The sequence below is a fragment of the Grammomys surdaster genome, unplaced genomic scaffold (genome assembly GCF_004785775.1).
Source record: "Grammomys surdaster isolate TR1022 unplaced genomic scaffold, NIH_TR_1.0 126906, whole genome shotgun sequence".
Classification (NCBI taxonomy): domain Eukaryota; kingdom Metazoa; phylum Chordata; class Mammalia; order Rodentia; family Muridae; genus Grammomys; species Grammomys surdaster.
Window position 1 is genome coordinate 347,485 of NW_021621692.1, and position 22,211 is coordinate 369,695.

Here is a 22,211-nt window from a genome sequence, read left to right on the forward strand (position 1 = left end):
GAACAAAAGGATTTGGTGAGATATTGACTATGGGAAAGAGAGAAGACTGGGGTCATGAAGGCTGTGGTGGTTTGAATATGCCTGGCCCAGGAAGTGGTACTATTAGGAAGTGTGGCCTTATTGGAAGGGGTGTGGTCTTGTTGGAGGAAGTGTGTCACTTTGTAGGTGGGTCTTGAAGCCTCCTATGCTTAGGCTCCACCCATTGTGGAAGAGACCCTCCTCCCGGCTGCCTGCAGAAGAGAGTCTCTTCCTGGCTGCCTTTGGATCAAAATGTAGAACTCTTGGTTCCTTCTCCATCACTAAGTCTACCTGCATGATGTCATGCTTCCCACCATGATGATAGTGGACTGAACCTCTGAAATTGTAAGCCAGTCCCAATTAAATGTTTGCCTTTATAAGAGTTGTCTTGGTCATGGTGTCTCTTCAAGCAATGGAAAACCTAACTAAGACAGAGGCTTTGGTAGGCAGTGATGTCGTTGACTAGAACATGATACCCAAGGAAGAAACTGGGTTTTAGGTTCCTTGCTCTAGTCTGCTGTTATAATCAGGAGCCTCAAAGGAAATGGCTTTGTTTGGTAGTACACCTCCTTTTCAAGTTACAGTCTAGATCGTAAAATGGGTGACCATTTTCATCCAGGAAACCATGCACCCAGAAATCTGCCCTCTTACTGCTCTGCCATGCAAATTGTTCTCACTTGTGAGGCTAAAGCTGGTTCATTGTTGTCATAGAAGGCTCAAGGAGGAAAGAGTTTGCCAGTTCAAGTCAAATGTTCCAAATATACAATGAGGACACAAGTTGGGCAACGCTCCTGAATTGGCAAGAACTTAAACTCTGTTGCCAATGGAATGCCGGGTCTATCCCTCCAGGGAGATTGCAATTCCCTGAGAGTCAGCAATTTTGAGCTTAAGGTGAGGTGTGACAAAGGTCCCGATGGAAAAGTGCCCACTGATTTTTAACAGCCAACAGGCAATAAAGCAATGCCACAAATAATTTATGATTATAGCTGAAGAATAGATGGCAGCTAAGGAAGGACAAACAGCTTGCATAGGGCATTCCTAGGACATGCTTAGCTTAGAAAGGAAGGCCACGGGGGGGGGGGGGGGAGCAAAGACCCGAAGAGCTTGTAGGCTAGAAGAAGATCAATTTGCTGTTTTAAGAGCTAAATGGAATGTGTTTACACCCTTGATCCAAGAGGAGGGCCAGCAAGATGGCTCAGAAGTGAGGTGAAAGTGCTGGCAGCCTAATTGTACAGCCTGTGGGCCTGGGTTCAAGTCCCAGAACCCACATAAAGATGGAAGACAAGAACTGATTCCATAGAGCTGTCCCCTAACCTCCACCTACGTGCCATAACACGACTCCATCATTGTACATACACAGAATGGTATTAATAATTAATAAAAAGTTTTTAAAAAAGCAAACCAAGAAAAAAGAAAAGATTCCAGAGGGGGAGGTAGGGACAACTGGTTCAGATGGAAAGGCTGGCATCAGATAGGAAGAGGAGAGCTAGTTATCTCTTCTGTCATGGTGGGGTGTGGGGAAAATTTAAAAAAGGCCGCCACGGCGGTACAAGCTTGCGCCGCCGTGGCAGGTCCCACATCAGGGAGGAGGATTCTTATGGTTCCAGCGGCCTGAGGGCCTTGGCGGCGGCAGGCCCCAGTAACACGAGGAAGTCCTTGGTTCCAAAAAGGTTTATTGACATGATGGATAATAGATGGATCTAGGCATACCCCCCAAAAACTCAGGGCCGTCCCGAGTTATATAGGGAGGGAGAAAGGGGGAGGATTAGGGGAGGATCTGGGGGAGGAATGTTTAATTTGCTCTGCCCTCTGGCCTTCATTAGTATGTAAATCTCTAGGGCCTGAGGCCTAAAACCTGGCCTATGTGACTCTATGGAAATGTGGCTGTTTTCAGGATCCTAGATGATGGGAGGTACCGAACTCCTGCCGGTTCTCACGCAGAATTCCACGGAGAATCTCGGGGTTCTAAGTACCTGCTCAACCATGACCCAGGATACCCTTATACAGTCCCACATCTCCTCCCTTTACTTTTTTTAAAAAAGGGGGGTCATTGTGAAAGAGGAGCATCATGGGACAGATTAGTGTGTAGGCAGTAGAGAGATGGGAGTTGTTAGCTTCTGAAGCCTCCGATTTCCTTGGTGACCTAAGAGATCAAGTCAAGCGCTGAGCCTAGAAGTATAGGGAGGGTCCAGGGAGCTGGGAAAGTCAATGCAGCCGTTGTGAGGATTAGGTAACAGCTTAGATGGGGCACTCAGAATGGTTGCTGGGAGTCGGCGAGTTGCTGAGGGCATGGCCAGGACCCCGTACTCATTTTCTGCTGCTTTAAGAACTGTCACACACTCACTGGTTCGAACACTCCACATGTATTGATTCACAGTTCAGGCAGCTTCACCGGGCTAAAAGGAGGATGTGCATGGGCTGTGTCCCTCCTGAAGTTCTGTGGGAAGCAAATAAACCCTCGGTGCATGCGTCTCTGCCCCTGGCCCAGTCCATCTTCAAAGACAGCAACCCTGCCAGTCTGACCTCTGCTTCCAGCACATTCCTGGATCTTCTGCCTCTCTCTTTCCTTTATGAGGACTTCTGTGATAGTGCTAGGACCACGTGGGTAATCCATGGTAATCTCCCCAGCACAAAATACTTAATGTTTTAAAAGTGACTTACTGGATTATTCATTTATGTGTCCATGTATGTATCAGCATAGGAAAGAGGCTCAGAGAGCTGAGAGTCAGTCATTTGGAGTGACTTACCTCATGACTTTCTTTCGTGTGATGTGGGTGGGTCTTGGGCATAAAGGAAGTCTGTCACCAGCGGTACTATCTCTGACACACGTGCGGGAGTAGTGGAGAGGAGTTAGGGGATGACGGTGATAGGAAAGGATTGGGATGCCCATTCATGCCTGCAGAGAAGGTTTCTTGTCTGGGGGAAGGCTTTGGAGCTACCCACACTTGGCACTGGATACCTTCTCTTGTAACTCTAAGTCTGGGAGTACATGACACTCACTTTCCTGTCTTCTGTTCCTGAGATCATCTTGCTGGTTTTGTTGGAAGCTGCACATCTCAGGAATCTCTCTTCCGGCATCTTTCCGAACCCTATGGGTCCTCAGAGTTCCCCTTTCCCTTACCATATGCCTTCTGGGGCTGGACAGCCAAGTGTGCTATATTGGGAAGCTGGGCAGGAGCCTTTCTAGGGTGGGTAGCTTTCTTCAGAGAGGCTTGGGGGAGGCGGGGTCATTATAGGAAGGCGTGGAATCCTTGCTCCAGGTGGATGGAAAAGGAGCTCAGTGGAGGGATTTGAAGATGTATGGAGTTCTGGAGAGCATTGTGGAAATGGGGGATGGGTAGGAGGTGGAAGGGGAGCTAGAGCTAGGGCAGATGCCCAGAGACAGGCCGTCTTGAAAGCAACCACAGGAGAATCCTTGCTACCTCATCTTCTGCAGCCTCCATTCCTAGTCAAGAGCAGGAATATTTTCTCTTGAGCTCAGAAAGGGTTTTTCATCTTCTGAGACTTCCATTTTTCTTTCTTGCCATCAGGACACTTGTCCTTGGATCTGGATGCTATGCTGAGGGGTTTTCTTGCCATGAGGGAGGCGTTTGTCATGTTGATTCCTCTGTCAGATCTTTGAGGAAGCAAGTTTCCAGGTGACTCTAGATTCAGCCATGGAGCCTCCAGTAGGGGGTCTAGGTTATCAAACAGAGAAACCAACAGGCTCTGACACTGTTGAACTAACTAAGAACTTTTCAGTGCATTTAACACGTGTGTGTGTGTGTGTGTGTGTGTGTGTGTGGTCTTCTGAGAGTTGCTTCCCTACCTGATGTAAAATCCCAGGGATTGAAGTCAGGTCATCCCTCAGGCTTGGTGGCAAATGCCTCTACTCACTGAGCCGTGTTGTCAGTCCTCCAGCCTGAATTTAGTTGCAGTTTGATGTTCCTAGGTTTGGAGTGATTTCCCCTTCAGCTCTGTTAGCTGACGGGCTGTATGATGGGGGAGATGCACTTGGGAGTGGCTGAGGACAGGCAAGAGTGTGGTCTGCTGGGCTGAAGCATCTTAGGATATAGAATTACCTAGGAGTAAAGCCTCTAGGCGTGTCTGGGAAGGATCATCTAGACTAGATGAGTCACTGGGTGTGTCTGTGAGCCATCATCTACATTAAGCTGGCCTCTGAGGATGTCTGTGAAGGATCGTCTAGCTCGGTGGTTCTCAACCTTTCTAATGCTAGGGCCCTTTAATTCAGTTCCTTATGTTGTGATGACCCGAACTCCAGTCATAAAATTATTTTCGTTGCTCTTTCATAACTGTAATTTTGTTACTGTTACGAATTGTAATGTGAATATCTGTTTTCTGATGCTCTCGGGTGACCCCTGTGAAAGGGCCTTTCGACATCCAAAGGGCTGTGACCCACAGGTTGAGAACCACTCGTCTAGTTTATTCTAATTGAGATGAGAAGTCCCCTCCTGAATGTGGGTGGCATCATCCAACTGCCTGGGATCCTGGGCTGAACAGAAAGGAGAGAGCGCATGAAGTCCCATCACCTCTCTCTACTTCCTGATCATGGATGTAAGGTGGCCAGCTGCCTCAAGCTCCTGCCGCCATGATGGACCACGTCCTCAAACCGAGCATTAAAAGAAAACCTTTCTTCCTTACATTGGCTTTGTCAGATCTTTTTTTCATAACAGGGAGGAAAAAAATAACTAACATAAAAAATAACTAAGCACAAGGTTTTCGTCAGCCTCAGGGTTGAGAATGGAAGTCCTGACTGAGAGGTCACCACCAAGTATAGTATGAGAATCCTGGGTCTTGGCTCCATTCAGGTGCCATTTGCCAGTAAGCAAATAGCAATGTTCAGCAATAGCACACCACTCAAATATCTATCTCTCTATTGTTTGTAGCCACTAAATATTGGTTTTTATGTTGGGCTCACAGCTCAGTGGTGAAGGTCATGTTTAACATGTTTGAGGCCCTGGGTTTTATTCCCAGCACAGCAAAGCAAAATGATAGTTTTGAAGAATACTTAAAGATATAGCTAGGGGGCTGGGTATTTGCATAGTATGCATAGAATATTTGCATAGTATGCATAGAGCTCTGAATTCAAACCCCACCCCCACATATATATAACTTGGATGTGGTGGTATATACCTGCAATGCCAACACTTGAGAGGTGGAGGCAGAAGAATCAGAAGTTTGAAGTTATCATGCATCTTTTCCAAGCCAGCCAGGGACACACGAGGTCTTGTCAAAACAACAACAACAACAAACTGCTGTGGGAAGAGTCTTGTGATCAAAACCAGCAAATAGAGACAGAGGCATCTCCTCAAGCCACAGCTCTGGAGGCGCTCTCTCTCTCTCTCTCTCTCTCTCTCTCTCTCTCTCTCTCTCTCTCTCTCTCTGTCTACATGCATGCTCACATGTGTGTTTTAATCTCTGTGTAGTGTATTTGTGTATGTGTGTGTGTGTATGTGTGTGTGTACTCATGCATGTGTCCTTGCATATGAATGCAGAGGTCAGAGGTCAGCCCTGAGTGTCTTCCTCTAGCACGTTCCATCTTCATTTGAGACAAGGTCTCTCACTGAACCTGAAGCTCATTGATTTATTCAGAGTGGCTGGCTGTCAAGATCCGTAAGGTGTACCTGACTCTGCCCATCCCGGCACTGGGGTACGGATGTGTGTTGCCATGCATACCTGGCTTTTTATATGAGTTCTGGGGGATCCAAAACCTCAGGTCTACTAACTGGATAACCCCTTATAATTTTTTATTCTTTGAAGGTAAATTATTAACTATAAACATTTTTTTTGTTTTCATTTTGGCTTTTCAAGACAGGCTTTCTCTGTGTAGCCCTACCTGTCCTGGACTCTCTGTAGACCAGACTGGCCTCAAACTCACAAAGATCCACCTGCTTCTGCCTCCTGGGTGCTGAGATTAAAGGAGAAGCCACCATTGCCCAGCTTAGCCATAGAAAAATTGAAACTGAAATATATGTATATTATATGTATATGTATATTATATGTATATATGGATTTGGTTATTACAATTTTATTTGTAGGTTTGGGGTATGCCACCTGGGCTGGAGTGTCCCCTGGAATGCTAATCAGGGGACAAAGGACAGAAAGGACAAACACTTCCCCTTCAGGCTGAAGTACCAGGTGGGATCCTTCCTTGACTTCAGTGTTCGGTCTCTGAGGTTCCTTCAGCAGTTTTGATGAAAGCTGAAAGTTTAGACATATCTCTGTGGAGAGTATGTCTTCCACTCCCCTCTGGACTCTAAGTCCCTGAATGGCCCCACCCTTCCTCCCTCACAGCAGCCAGGTGCTGTATCTGGGACCCACAGAGGGACCTGAAGTCAAGTGGTCCATCCTGGGCTCTCCTCCCATCCCTGAAGCCAGCTCCAGTGGCTCCACTTTGGTTACACAGGACAGGTCCTCTACTGGTATAGGTAGGTTTCTGAGGCCCCTGGGCTTTTTCAGCCCCGTGCATGAGCTTTATGAAGTCAGAAATTCCCCAGGAGGAGTAGAGGTTGATGGATGAGACTTGCAAGTATCCTAGCCATTACTATCGACAAGTCTGGGGCACATGAAAGGCGAAGTGGTTGTCAGTGGAAGGAACTGGCCATAGGAAGGTTCTACCAGATGTAGGTATGCTGTCCAAGAGCAGTGGGCATGGCCGGGTCTGGTTCTCAAGAGCTGTTCTAGAACAATCCAACACTGGAAACTCCTTGAGAGCTTCCAGTAAACACTCTTGAACATTCAAATTCAATCTTTAAGAAAGATTTGCATTTATTATCTCAATTATATATAAGGTAGATGTTTATGACTGCATGTGGGTATATATACCTGAGCGCAGGTACCTGCAGAGGCCGGAGGCATCCACTCCCTAGAGCTGGAGTTACAGTTAGCTGTGAACCGTCTGATGTGGATGCTGGAGACTGAACTTAGGTCCTCAATAACCATTGAGCCATCTCTCCAGCCCCTCCTTGTTTAAAATCTAATTTATTCTCTCAAAGACCCTGGTGGCCAGCCTCCTCATCTGATAGCAGGGATGGGGCTGTGACAGGCGATGGCTGCCCATTGCTGCTGCCTTAGGGAGAGGGGCTGGGATTTACCACGGCCTTTCCTGGCCCTTGGCCACATCACTGCAGCTGCCAGATGTGGGCAGACAGGGAAGACACCACCGAGCTGTGTGCCCATGTGTCACTCTGGCCAATGCTTCTGACCTTGTTCAATCTAGTAAGCATTCTGTTTCCAAAATCCGGGGACAAAGACTTCAAGGAGGCTCACTATCCTTCATCCCCTGACAGGAGGCATTTCCCCTTTCCTTTCTTAACCCCTAATTTCTATTTTGGAAATGCAAGGCTCAACAATCAAGAGGAAAAAAAGTGTCAGAAATCCTACCACGTGGCAGGAAAAAGGAACAAGGAGAATTAGAAAAGTAAATGTCTTAGGTTCGTTGTCTAGACACAAGTCCCCTGCAGCTGTAGGGTGGCCTTGCATGAGTGACCACCCCATTCTGTGCCTTGATTCTCCTCTCTGCAGCCAGGCTAATGTGGGGCTCTTTGCCTCGGCTTTACTGATGTTTGGAACAGACCGTTCTGAGGGTGAGAGGCTATTCTGGGCACTGCACAAGATTTAGAAGCATCCTTTGTGCTCCCAGAAGACCCACATGCATCCACTTCAAGGAGAAATGTCTCAGGCGTTGGTAAGTGCCCACTGCCGTGCAGAATCTCTTTTCCCACCGGAGAGTCACTGGGCAGGACGCCTTTCTCCCTTTTAGTGGTTATGAAATTAAAAAGGTTGCCTTCCTTTCTTTCATCTCTTGTACACACTCTCTCCATCTTTGAAATTGATTCCTCTATGATGAGCAGGTAGACTAGCCCAGGCCGGGCCAGCTAGTCATGTGCTCAACGGTGTTGTGTCCATGTGTGATAAAGGCATGGGCTTAAACCTGTTCCTCACTTGGGAAGAGGGTGACATGGGCCCTTCTTATACAAAGGACTGGAACAGAGTCTTCTGCTCCTATATCCAGAGCGAAGATATGGCCAGATACCATGTGGGACTCAAAGAGGGGCTCAGGACACATAGAGGTCGGTACTATCACAGGCAAAGACTTTACTTTTAAGTGAGCATGCATCACAAGGTTTGGGAGTAGAAATGCAAGAACAGGTTCCAAAGATGTCTGCCTGGGGCAGAGCCTGGCCAGCTATCCTCAAAACTCTTTCCTCCTCCTATAGGTCACAGCCCTACTTTCTCTTGAGCTTGGATATAGTGATGTGATTGCATTCTGCCTGACAGCGTGCGAAAAGGAGCTCACAACTTTCTGGTCCATTCAAATCCCACATCACCCGCTCTCAACATCCACCTGCCACAGGGCAGTCTCCACAGCCTGGGCGTGAGCCTCTGTATGACAACAAAGACCAGGGCTTGCCTGTCTCCACAACCTACTGGGTGGGCTTCATACGGGAAATGAAGTTCTTTTATCTTCACCATTAACACTTGGGGCTGTTGAGCATATAGTTGGCCTTCTCTTATGTAATACACTGAAGGCTAGAATGGAAGCTACTGAGCTCGCCCAGGGCTGGGCGGGGAGTGTTCGTGTTTTCTTCTTTTTAGAATGGATGCACGCTGGGCATGGTGGGATGTGTCTTTAATCTCAGCACTTGGCAGGCAGAGGCAGAGGGATCTCTGTGAGTTTGAGGCCAGTTGGGTCTACAAAGTGAGTTTCAGGATAGCCAGGACTGTTACACAAAGAAACCCTGACCCCAAAAGCCACAAATAAAAACCAACCAGGCAGCCAAACAAACAAATAAAACAAATGTCTGTGTGTGGGGGGGAGTAGTGGTTCAAATGTGTGCATGTACACACAGATACCATCCTCAGAAACCCTGTCTCCGTCCTTTGAAGCAGGGTCTTTCATTGACCTTGGAGAGCATCTGATTGGCCAGAGAGAGCACCAGGGATACTCCCGTCTCTGCCTTCCCAATACTGAGATTGTGGACACCCACCCCTTTAGGTTTGAGACCTTTAAGTGAGTTCTGGGGATCAGACTTAGGTCCTCATGCTTTCAAGGAAGGCACTTTACTGACTGAGCCACCCACCACCTCCAGCCCCAACACTTATTTTCATTAAAGAACTATAGCATTGGTTTCTGTGTTGGTTCTAACAGACCCATCTCTGCAAATTATGGAGGCAGAACTTTCAGCTCAGCTGAACATGTGACCACATGACTGCAGTCGGTGGTGGCAAGTCCCTAAATGCAGCCTGGCACGAGAGTCAGCCCAGGATGACTGCACAGCTTCTGCTGAGACAGGGTTTCCTCCAGGCTAAGAATAAACAGTGGACTTGGGCATTTTGGCGCAAGATGCTAACTCCAGGCAGAACTAGGTCCAGGCTAGCGACATAGCTAGTCTACACTATGGTCACTGGTGGGACCTAGCAAAAGCCTCAACTCCCCAGGCTGTGGGACCTGATGGCTCAGCATACTTGGGGACATGTGTATGAAAGAGGGATAAGAAGCCAGGACAGATTTCAGACAGGCTGGGAGAGGGCAGAGGTATAGGGACCACAGACCTCAGTCTCTAGCTTGGTGCTCTTCCCTGGGACCAGGATGTAAGAAGCCTTTGAAGAAGGAAGGAGAGTAGAGTTTCAGAGAGGCCAGCAGAGCCAGCCCATCACTCTTGGGAAGAATTTTCCAGATCACAGTCCTACGAGACAGGAATGGTAGCGCGGGATGGTGAGGTCCCTGAGGTGTGGAGTGGGCAGAACTAAGGGAAATCAGTAATATTTTTTCTCCAGGCCTCTGATACCCAGCAAAGGCCACGCGAGGGAGAAGCTAGTGACTCATAGCAGTTGTCGGAGCCGGTGCAACCTGCCAAGTATAGCTTGAGTAGATGGGTCAACCTGGCACTTCTCTCCCTTTCTTACCCTGCCCTGTGGCAGGGGCAGTGGCAGCTGGCTGCCCTGACTGTCCTGACTGTGTTGTATGTAGGGGTGTGGAGGCAGTCCAGTCCTTTATCAGAATAGGAGAGCCTGCTGGCCATTTATCTCAGCTAGTGTCTCTCCTTCAAGAAGGCTTCTTGCATTCGGGTTCTAGGAAAGGGCACCAAACTAGGAGACTGAGTCCTGTTGTCCGCATATCTCTGCCCAGTCCACCTAAACTCTGTCCTGGTTACCCAGCCCCCTTTCTTCTCATCTTAGATGGATATCTAGGAAAAAGTGTCCCTGGGAAATCCTGAGCTACCAGTTCCCACGGCCCAGGGGAGTTCAGGGCTTTGCCAAGCTCCACCATTTGCTCAGCTGCTCCCAGCTTACCCATGGTAAAGCATCTCAATGGCAAAGCACTTCCAGGCTAAGCTTAGCCTGGTCCTCAGATTCAAGACAGAGACACCAGTCTTGTCCACAGGGTATCCACCCTTACCACCTCACCCTTTCTCTTGGATGCCCCACCTGAGACACTAGGACTCAAAGGACCTCAAAGGAGCATGCCCCTCACCTCCCCACATCAAAAATAGAACATTTTAAAAATGTTTTTATTTAATTAAAAAAAAGACAGAACTAACAATCCCAAACCATGGATGGGTACAGGGTCACAGGGACTTAACTGGTGAAACACACAGGGGAGGGGTTGGGACAGAGGAAGGATAGGAAGGTGGGCTCAGGCCGAATGTCCTTTCAGAGAAGGAGCCAGATCTGAGCCTGTCAGCAGTAGGGTCCAGCTCTACTCCCTTTGTCCCACAGGGAGGGGGAAGCTGGAGACCAGGGTCCCCAGAATGAGGCCAGCAGTCAGTGGGAGACAGGCTGTGAGGGCTGGGGTCGCTGAGGCCTTCTCCCTGTGCTCTACCCCCATCTCTTTTCTTCCTAACTCCTTCTTGGTCCCTGGAGTGGGCCTGTGCACTCTGCCTGGAACCGGACAAGAGGTAGGAGCCATCGGAACACCTTTCTTATGTGGAATCATGGAAACTTCTGGAATCACAGTTGGGGTGGTGGTGGCTTGCGTGGAAGTTTACCACCAGGCTGCTCTATTGCCAGAAGAGACATCAGACAGGTCCTGGGTCTCCCTGGGGGCTGGGGCTTTCCTTCAGCCTCATCAGATGTAATAATGGTGGTAGAGGAGAGGGGAGGGTGGGTAGGAGGAAGGCAGGGAGAAGGCCTGCAGCAGGGACAGGCCACACATGTCTTGACATTGGCGCTCACTGTTGCACATGCTTTGTCACATACTGAGGAGCCAACCTGGCCAGGAGGGAATGGTTTTGAGCAAGCGCAAAGGAGCCTTGGCATGCCCACGACTCAGCTCACCAGCTCATAGGCCATTGTTGGAGCTATGGTATAGGTTGTCTTCTTCCAGTGGTGGTGGTGGAGGGGGCAGGAAAGGACAAATGGACCTGCATCTGAACTCCGAGTTAGCCTAGGGGTGGGGAGGCTCCATGAGCAGGTGACTGAGGTAAGAATTGGCTGGTCACTTCTAAGTGAGACAGTTACCAGGGTCACAGAAGACTGTTCAAAATCGGATTAAGAAGTCTCAAAAAGTAAGAAACGATTGATCCTTAGAAAGCACGCGTGTTATAGAAAAGAGGGTGAGTTTCACTTTCTGGAGAGTTCTTTCTAACCTGGACACACTCGTATGTTTTTTTTTTTTGTTGTTGTTGTTGTTGTTGTTGTTCACCTCAAGAGGAAGAGGGGGATCAGTTGGACAAACTGTCGGACACAGAACTCATCCTTGGATTCAGGCAAAGATAGAAAGCCCAGCATGGCCCCTCAAGTCAAATGTTCACCGAGTCCTGGTTTGGGCAAAATAAGTTACAAAGGCAGGAGCCGGGGGAGATGTTGTTGCTCTTTTTTAGGATAAAGAGGTGAGTACAGCTTGCTCTTGTGCTGATATTCTTCAGTATGCCACGATTCATAATCACCTGGAAATGGATGCTCTTTCTTCCTTCTTTTTGGTCTCTACCCACTCTCAAGTTTCCCTTTCTTGCACTGAAGCTTGTGTATCTGTTTGAGAACACGAGTTTGGAGGTGGAGGAATGGTTCCAAGACGCAGCAGGGCCCTCTGATGCTCAGGGCACAGAGTGGTTCCTCAGGCCAGTGTGGAGGGACAGAGCTAAAGGCCACATACCCACCTTCCCTCAGATCCATGGCATCCTCCAGACCTCCCAAGATTAGTCAGTATGTCCTGTACGTTCTGAGCTCAGCAGAAGCTTCCAGAAGCATGTAGGAAAGCCTGCAGAGCCTCTGAATTTGCCCTGGATTTCTGGTCTCCTGATATGGAAAGAAGCCGGCCCCAGGACAGCTCGAGGCCGAAGCACCAGTTAGCCATAGAGCTTTCTCTTCAGGATGGATGATATTTACAACCACCAGCTCCACCAGGGTGCCAGACAGAGGCCGAGGGAGACACAGAGGGGACTGGAACAAACTTAGGCTCATTTTGGGCTCCAGGACATAGGAACTTCTGGGCAGGAAACAGCCGATGGGAGCCCAGAGGTCCCAGTGGAAGAAGCCTTCCTGTGGCCCAGTGAAGGGGGACACGTTTGACATCTGGCATGACTGGTTTCTTGGCTCCCAAGAGGCAGGCTGATGCAGCTTCTGGAAAATTCTTGGGCCTCTTGAGAAGTTTCAAAACCTAGAGGGCAGCAAAACATCCTGTCTTGGGAGAAAGTCAGCCTTTAGTTTCTACCTTGTCCCTGATTCCAATCTCCCAACTTCCCTCACTCTGACCTGGCCCATGGCATCTTCTGGAGGCCAGGGAGGATCGCACTCAGCTCCAGTTCACTGTCTGTAATCTTAAGGGTCACCCTGTTCTGTGTCACACAAACAGCCACCTTGGGGGAGGCCTGTGCTGAGAGGGGTGGGTAGGTCACACGGGAGTTGTCCGCCGGTTCAGCATGCTGACGTGGAAACCCTCCTTTAGGTCCTGCTGGAAGAAGTCATGCATCTGCAGGAAGCCAGCATCTTGGTCTGGACTGTAGCTGGCAGCTGTGGTCACCTTGAGGGGTTCTCTGGATAGTGTGTACATGGACAGCTCACCCATGGGAATGGCCCCGGTGATCTTCAGGCCTACGGGAGATGCATCCCTGGAGGGCGAAGCCTCCGTGGACCTTGAACTGGACCTGGACCGCCGTCGCCGGTACCTGTAGCTCGGCATCCTGGCGTAAGGAGAGGAGGAAGAGGCCTTAAGGAATTCCCGTTTGGTCTTAAACCTCAACTCTTTATTTTTCTCAATGTAAATGTTTACAGCCAGGACGCCCACGGTCTCCGCCACAATGAACGACAGGGCTCCAAAGTAAAAAGACCAGCCGTAGTTGTAATGGTTCTTTTTGTCTTCGTCACGTTTGTCACTGGGGTCGCCCGTGTTGCTGGAAATGTAGACAATGATGCCGATGATATTACTGAGGCCTGAAAGAAAGCAGGACAGGGAGAGAGATAGAGGTTAGACTCACAGCAGGAATGAGAGAATGGAGAACAGGCTGCTGAACTTGGGATGGTGACCAGTCTTCTCCTCAATGAATATTTATGTATTATGGTCGTCTATCTATTTTTATTTTTTTTAGATAGCATCTAATGTAGCCCAGGCTTGCCCTGCATTTATGTAACTGAGGATGACCTTGAATTTCCACTTAATCCCCCACCTCCCAAGTGCTGGGATTACAAGCATACACTATCTCAGCTGGCTGGGTAACTAATTCTTTTTCCTTTCTACCCTCTTTTCATCCCTCCCTCCCTCCTTTTTTCTTCCCTCTCTTTCCTTTTGAGAGGGTGTCATGTAGCTCAGGCTGGCTCAGACACCCCTAGGTATCTGAGGATGGCTTTGAACTCCTGATCCTCTGTTTAAAATACTTATCTTATGTACATGTGTATTGGTGTTTTGCCCGCATGTCTGTGTACCACTTGTCTGCCTGGAAAGGCAGGAAGAGGAGGGCATCAGATCCTCTAGAACTGGGTCTGTTGTAAGCCACCATGTGTGTATTGGGAATCAAACTCCTGACCTCTATAAGAGCAGCTAGTGTCCTTAACCAGTGAGCCACCTCTCCCAGTCTGGAACTCTTTTGCCTTTACCTCCCAGGGCCTGGGATTAGAACTGTGCACTACTGCAGCCAGCTTGGTAGCTAGGTTTCCCCCTCTAAGTCCAGTCACCCTTGGGTGTTCGTGAGAGATGCAACTCTCAGCAGAACCTGAAATCTGTGATGACCACCTCCCTTAGTGTAGTGCAGCATTTGGCTGTAACCCACCCAACTCCCCAATATACTTGAACTCATCTCAAGATAGCCTGGAACAGCCAACACAAATCTATGCTAAGAAATGGATGCTAGTCCGTTCTTCCTCTTCCAGGCTCCCACCCTATCTTTACAGCAAACTCCCTTGGGTCTTGGCATCCCATGAGGCTTCATGTTCTTTCCTCATATCCAACCCCACCAGCTCCTAACCCTGTTATAGGTTTGGAAAGCACCCAGCACCCCATTGCCTGGGTTGTCTTTTGCATACCTGACTATTTGATATGAGGTGCAATTTTGAACGCCATCAAATTAACCTCTCTAAAGGACACAATCCAGTGGCATGATCCTTTACGATGTGTGAAATCCCATTTGTCCCAGTCTTATACACCTGGCCTCTTCAGGTTAACCATGCGCTATGATTTCAGACTGCCCTCCCACCAGGATGCACGTTCCTGGCATCGGAGACCACGAGTTCAAGGGCTCCACTATACCCTCAGCTCCTGTCTGGAGGGGCAGCCCCCGCATACCTGCGGCCACAAAGAGGATTCCTGCGCTGAGGACAATATTGTTCTTGCTGCTGTAGATCCTCCCAGCGCCAATGCAGAGCCCTCCAAGCAGAAGCAGAATGGTGCTGAGGATGGGAAAGACACTGGAGGCTCGCACAATGCCTAGGCCAAGGAGGGAACAAAGCAGACATGGAGTGAGTCCAGCCAGCACCCCTCCCATGGCCATACGCATCTCTCCCAGGAGTCCTGCTAATGGATCTGGGCAAAAAAATGGCTCTAGGTTGGCTGTTTACTTTCTCAGATGCCAACTGACCTGTAATCACACCTGCCTGCGGGTCACTGGGCCTCTTTTTGGGTGTGGGTTGCATTTCCTTCAGATGAGAGGGATCAGAGTCCCTCAGTGGCACTGGGGAGGCCACAGTAACTACTATTCTGAACAGTATGGGATTGATACAAGAGCTCGCAGCCCACTAAGCTCTCTCCTGAATGGTCCCGTAGGAGCAGCAGAAGGTTGGGAAGTGGTGTGCTCTAGAGCTAGCTCTGATCAACGGTTGGAGGAACAGGCTTTAGAACAGTAAGTGGGGCTAGGTGTGAGACCTGCTCTGTCGTCACACGCTGTGGTCACCAGGTCACCAGGCTCGTGCGCATGACAAGTGCCTTTACCTGGAGCCATCTTGCCAGCCCACCACGATAAAATCTAATTGACAAATCAGGTATAGCAAGTGACTGACAGCAGCTAATAATAAAATAGGATCATGGCAACAATACACTGTAATAAAAGTTAATTTAAAAACCAACGGGTTCTTTATTTCTGGCATTTTCCATTTTGTAAGTTTAAATTGCTGTTGACTAAAATCTCAGAAATTAAAGTCATGAATTAGTGGAGATCACTGTGCTGTGGTTGGTTTTGTCCTTGTGGGGCAATTAGCACAAGGCTGGCTGCAGTATGTATTTTCTAAGTGGCTACTTATGTTCAGCAAGTCACCACTGAGCCTGGTGACACATGAAGATATACAAGCTCACAATGTGTGTGAGTCACAGAAGAGGCAGCAGGGCAGGGCACAATAAGAAGCTGTCCATCACACTGGCCAGCAAAACCATGTCTGACTCCTTGTTCTACCTCTGACCAGCATGGCTGGCGGCAGGGCCATGAAGTTCAGTGGCTGCCTGAGTTCACTGTTTGATAACTTGGCCACAGTAAATGATATCAAGCTGGAAAGGTTGGCTGTGTCCTTTCCCTGTGGATGTGGCTGCCTATGGGAAAAAGTATTACATATGTGTTTAGGGACCTTAGGGGCCTCAAGATGAGACCATTCTGAATGAACCCAGGTCTCAATTTCTGTTGCTTTCAGTCATGTGGTTCATGATGGTTTGTTATAGCCCCTTAGGAAATGAATGCCCACCAAAGCACATAGTAGGCTTCTGGTCCTCACCCTGAGCGTCTGAATAGACAACAAGGTCAGAAGAAGAGAACAGATTCATGGGAGATGCTCAGAGCTTGGCCTCCTCTGTCCTTGCAATCCTAGAGAAATCCAGTTGCGTGGGCCTTGGAGAACTGAGTCAGGAAACGCGGGCAGGTGCCCCTCCTGAGCCAGCTGACTGGCTTGGGGCCTTCCAGCCTCTGAAGGCGGTGTTTGTCTCCTTTCTGTACACCCACAGTGTGAGCCCCTGCTCCACAGAGAAGGGATTGTGTGGGGGCATTAAATGAAAAGTCCTCTCTCTGCCACTTCCTCCCGATTCCTCTTAGCTTTTTTGTCATCGCAGGCTCTGGGAGGAGGCTTCCTGTGTGCTTCTCAAATGGGCCTCTGAGCCGAGATGGCCAGACTCATGTCATGACCCTGCCCTGCCTTCTGCAGACCAGTCAGATGGTCCAGAGTGGACACTGGAGCCCTGTGGCACAGAGACACCCATCCAGGTGAGTCCTGCCAGCACCTGTCTCTTGCTACATGGACTCAGATGCTCAAGTGTCTTGCCACAGGGACTGTGAGAAGCTGGAGTCAGCCATGCCCCAGTGACCACATCCAGCCATGGGGGATGATGTGTATCTGGAGAATGGACACTATCTTGTAACTTTAAGCCCCACTGTGGAGTCACAGTTGCCTGGACACCAGCATTGTTGCTTGGCACAGGTATCAGCCATTTAACTGGAAATCTCGAACCTAGGAGGGAGATGCCAGACCTGAGACAAGACAAGCAGAGACTATGGGCACAAGACACACCCAAGAAAGAGACTCTCTGAAGGGTGTGAGGTAGTGACTCCCTCATATCCCAAGCTGTGAGTGTGCAACACACATAGGCCTCCAAGGACCAAATGTAATTCAAAATGCAAGTCTAGCCTCTCTTAGGAATGTGAGGCTCAGAGTTGACTTGTTTCTTGAATTTGTTTCTTGAACTTTCTAAGAGTGAGGAGCTGCCTAGCCTCAGGCCTGCTAGACTGCTGTCTCACAGGCCTTCCTTTGCTATAGAACCTTCTGTGCTCTTCAGACTCCTGTGTTCTGACACCACACGGAGGCCAGAGGCCAGACCTGGAGGCCAGAGCTATTTCCATGCCCCTTTATCCCACGTGCTCGGAATGGTGATAAGTCTATGACAGAGTTACATTAAATGAATGAAGAAATAGATGACATCATTCTGTGAGCCCCCAGAGACCTCTCTCCAGGGATCCTCTACACAGAGACCAGAGGGCTGCATACTGAGAATAGGGGTAGCCTGGAAGACACAGGCCTCATGGCCACGGGGACTATGACTTTCACAGGTCTTGAAGTTGGCCTGCAGCTGGCTCCAGGTTTCCCTGTGTCCTAGGGGAAGTTGGAAATCAGTTTTTAGGGACCTATCTCTACAGCTATTCCTGGACACACAGTAGCTTATTATGAACCAGTAGGTCTCCATGGGGATCTGGTACATTTGAGAACACATCCTTTGTGGGAGAGACAACTGCCATATCCACGCTATCACTCTGAGGTACTCCCAGACGCCTGGCTACCCAGGGGACACTGCTGGTGGGAGGACCTGTAGCATCAGGGCCAAAGCTTCTGGCCATGTGCTTTGTGTGACTCCAGACTTTTACTCTGTCTTTCTCTGTCCCATCCTGGACCCCAGGAGGCTGACTGTATGGACCAAACCTTCAAGGCTCCCAACTCTGGCTTTTGGAGGGCAGTATCTCTGATGGAGATATTTCCCAAGCCTTCTCTCTGCCAAACTGCAAAATGAAGGAGGCTGCCATACTCTTGCCTAAGGATCTCGGCTCTTGTCAGTCAGCTCTGTCCTTCCAGCTCCCTTTTGAGAGCTCTGCATTGCAGAACCGGAAGGCTGTCACTCACACTGTCATCTATGCAAGCGGCATTTCTTGAGTTGTGCAGTGCGCAATCTCCCTCATCTATGGCTACCCTAAGGGGACCTCATTTACCACGTAGAGTGTGGGCCTCCAGTATGTCGAATCAGAGGACAGGAAGGTGAAAGGGGAGAACATAGGGAGGTGGGTTGGAGGCAGGGCTCTGGTCATATTATTTCAGGTTCTGGGCCTGGCTGGAGCAGCCTGACATGGGCTCCAAGGGAGCCTCAGCTCCAAGGGAACCGCACACTGTTCTATTTCATCCGATGACTCATGATCCAAATCCTTTCTTGTAGGGGAAAAAAAAAGACCCATAATCAGGTGCACGGTGAATTATCTCTCTCTAAGGACACACTGGTATCGATTCTCTATGTGTGAGGCTGGGCCTGAGCCCCAGGGTGCTGCAAGCAGCAGCTTTGTGTCTTTTGGCTGATGAGGAGGAGGGAACGACACAGAAAGCCTAGCATCCATCTCTAGCCCCTCTCTGGCTGTGTCTCCCTCTTTTCTGGAGGAGAGGGGTCCAGAGGTCCACGGATGAACTCTGGACAGACTTTGGGAGCAGGGGTAGCCCATCCTTTGGGATTCAGCACATACTGTGGGTACGAATGGGCAGGCATAACTCAGTCCCAGGATCAGACGGGAGGAAGAGCTTAAGGGCAGTCCATAGGCAGAGGCAGTGGCTGCATTAGTTGGGGCTGAAGTGACTTAGGGCCTCCTGTCAGAGGTGGCCAGGAGGCCCTGCCAGCTTCATCACCAACTGTAGGATTCTTTTTAAAATTTTTTAATTACTTTGTTCATTTACATCCCAGGCATTATCCCCTCCCAAGTCCCCCCTCACATGTGTTCCACCCCCAACACACCTCCCCCTTCCCTGGGGCCTCAAGTCTCTGAAGGATCAAGCTCATCTTTCTCCCAGTAAGGTCAGACCAGGCAGACCTCTGCTCTATGTGTGTATGCTCCTGGTCGGTGGCTCAGTCTCTGGGAGCTCCCTGGAGTCTGGGTTGGTTGAGACTGCTGGTTTTCCTATAGTGTCGTTCTTCCCTTCAGCTTCTTCACTGACAAGATTCCTCACAGAAGAAGTCTGGTGAGGTAATCCCTACACAGTGTGCCTCAGATGCTCCACCCCTCAGGAAGGTGTGTCCCGGGCAGAGCTATTTTTAGCTTTTATCAGGACTGGGCCTTAGAGAGCTCAGGCTGGCCTCAAAGTCACTACACAGCAGAGGAGGAGCTTGGCCTCCTGGTCCTTTTGCCTCTTCCTCTTGAGTGCTGATATTATTAGTCTGAATAATCACACGGGGCTCAGAGAGCTCGTATCTTTTCTTTTTGTAAAACTGGAGACGGGGTCTAGACTAACAGACAGGGTCTAATCTAGACTCAAACTTACTACACAGCAGGAGATGACCTCGAATTCCTGATCCCCTACACCTCTGCAGTGCTGAGATTACAGCCTGTGCCACCAAGCTGGATTTACGCTGTGCTGGGCGGGGATGGAACTCAGAGCCTTATGCATGCTAGGCAAGCACTCTGCCAACTGAGCTCCATCCCCAGTGGAAGTTCCTACCCCCCCCCCTTTTTTTAAAAAATTTTTCTTTTTCCAGATGTTTCTTTCTAATGAATTGACCATTACATTTTTAAATTTCTAAAATGGCCAACAGGCCATAGAAAGACATTTATTTAGGCACCTGCTTGACACCAACAGCTTCAGCAAACTGCTGGCCTTGATTCAGGGCCAAGAAGTTCCTACCCTTCACTTCCGCTTGCTCCACCAGCCTTCCCTTGAAGCTGTTCTTTCCTGATTGGGCTTCCGTGTTTGTGGGCCTCAGCCTTTGATCCACTGTACCTACCCTCAAATACACAGCATGTCAGGCCACTCCTACACTAAGCCCACCCTCTGAGCTCGGGACTTCTAAACGAAAATGCTCACAAGCCCCCAGGGCAAAGAACTGGGGGGCCAAGTCCACAGAGCTCACCTCTCTAGCCCCTCCCTTCCTCTCCCCTCCTCAATACAAAGCAGCTGAGGTACTTGTCACTCACGGAGGAGGTACTCGGAGCTGTCATGGTCGTAATCGTTATCCTCTGGAAAGTGGTTGATCCGGAAGCAGTGCCCTTTATAGATGCCTAGAGGAACCAAAGGGAAACACAGGCTGTGAACGTCCCATGGCATAGGACAACCATTCACTCCAGACATGGAAGCTTTAGGCAGGTCACAGGGGCAGAGACATGAGAGGTTGCGTCTGAAGTCCCCACTGCTCAGTGTCCCATAGGGACGCGCACTCACACAGAGGTCTTGCACATTGAGATGAGCCTCAGTCAGAACTATATCATTTCTGGTTAAGCCTCGACATCCTCAAGGATGAAACAACACACCTCACTGTCAGGACAAAAGGCCCCACACCGCAGGCGGGATGCCCAGACCTGGGGGACTCTAGCATTGCCGCTTGAAAAATGAGCCGGAGTTTGTTCCTCTCGAATGGTCAGAGGGACAGGCAGACTCACAGAGGGACAGGTCGGATGGTGCTTATACAGTAGAGTGAACTCCTCCCTCCAAGTGCTAAAATGGACTCAGATTCCAATCCTCTCAATCCGATAGAAGGTAGAGAGCCAAGAAACTTCCAGAAGGGTACAACTATCTCCTGCCCGGCTTGGAGAAGTACTGTCCCCACCCACTATGGTCTTTGCAGTGCAGAAAAGCAGAATTCCTGGTTTAACTCAAGGACAAGACAGTTCTCTCTTCCAGAATCTTCCATCCATTTTTCTCCCAATCATCTGTCACCCTGCAGCCTGAGAATGCCAATCACTAAACATACCAGCAGAGAGGGAGTCACATGGGGAAGAGGGGGAGGTCATGCCGCTACGTGCCTGTGCCTGCCAACTCCTCATACCTACTCAGTCACATGACTCCAGCAGCCGATGGCCAGAGCCCTTCCTCCCTAACCCCTTAACTGGTCAGAGCTGGTCTATTCCCAGCTGTCACCAGTTCTCTTGAAGCTTCTGCCAAGCATCCTGCTGGCTTCCAGCAGCCCAGCCTGGCCTCATAGTGGGTGGGAACAGTACTGGAGGCTGGAAGTATGCCAGGGGCACATCTGTCTTCCCGTGTGTCCAACTAAGGTCTCCCTGCTGAGCTGGGGCTTGTCACTCTCCTACCTGGTGACACTCGAGCTGCTGACCAGGTGCCCGACTCCAGGCTCTCCCTCCACCTCCCTTCAGCTGCTGCTCCAAAGACCTGTGTGCACAGTAGCATCTGTACTTCCCCGGACCCCTGGTCAGAGGTGCAGGGGACAGACAGAGAGTCTCAGAGGAGGTATCTTGGGTGGGGTGTGTTTTCTGTGAGAACTCAGTTAACCTTGAGTTCCCTTGCCTACTCGGTGGCAATAACCTCAGCTCTCATCCCTAATATCAGTTCTCAGGTCCCTTAGAACTACAGATGATACCGGTGAGGCTATGAGGTGGTTCTTGGCCACCTCATAGCCAAGATTCACGGCTGAATCGGGGAGATTCACGGCTGCTGGGCCCTGAGCTGCCCGTCTTCTACTTCACGTGTCCCTGAGTGGTTGAGTCAGTGAGCAAATGCAGGAGCTATGAAGAAGCAGGACTATCGGAATGGGTGGGGCCCAGGATAGCTGCAGGTAGGTAGACTGGCAGAGAGTCAAGTGGGCCAGCTGCAGCTCCCCCCACCTGGTTCATTCCTAGGACCTGTTCCCCAGGATTTAAAACTGTTCCCGCAGACCCAGAACCAGCCTTTAAAGAAGTAGGGGAGCAGAGCTCTCTAGCACTGCCCACCCCCAACACTTCCCTTTTTTTTTCCTTTTTTTTTTTTTTTTTGCCACTTCACAGGTCTAGAGAAAATCACCAAGTCGCACATGCTTGTTGGAACAAGTCAAATAATAAGAGATTGAGAAAGAAAAAACCAATCTCTTCAGCTCGACAATCCTGCAGCTGACTTGTCTTTGTGGACCGTCTCCCCCACTCTCCCATGCACAAGCATACAGGTAGGGGTCTCCCCTAGTTTTAAGGGGTGCTGCAAGCTGAACCCAAGTCCTTGCTTATACTAAGTACATATTCTACTCCTGGACTCTTCTGCCTCTATTTTTTTTAAGCACCTTATTTTTAATTACTGTAGATTCATATGCTCATGTAAGATATAATGAGAGACGGTTCAGTGGG

At 49.6% G+C, this 22,211-nt stretch overlaps 1 protein-coding gene and 1 non-coding gene across 2 annotated transcripts in view; both read right to left on the reverse strand.

The window, feature by feature from the left end:
* Nucleotides 1-12,670: 12,670 nt before the first annotated feature.
* The window catches only part of Cacng4 (calcium voltage-gated channel auxiliary subunit gamma 4), a 57,103-nt gene continuing 47,562 nt past the window's right edge, over nt 12,671-22,211 (reverse strand). The window contains exons 2-4 of the mRNA XM_028761294.1: nt 20,082-20,165; nt 14,738-14,878; nt 12,671-13,392 (exon numbers count right to left, since the gene is read on the reverse strand). Coding sequence (XP_028617127.1) covers nt 12,854-13,392; nt 14,738-14,878; nt 20,082-20,165 — 764 coding nt within the window. The 3' untranslated portion in view covers nt 12,671-12,853. The remainder of the gene's footprint in view (nt 13,393-14,737; nt 14,879-20,081; nt 20,166-22,211) is intronic.
* LOC114615603 lies at nt 19,644-19,780 on the reverse strand. The gene has a single exon (XR_003710492.1). It is a non-coding gene; the product is annotated as a small nucleolar RNA SNORA2/SNORA34 family (small nucleolar RNA).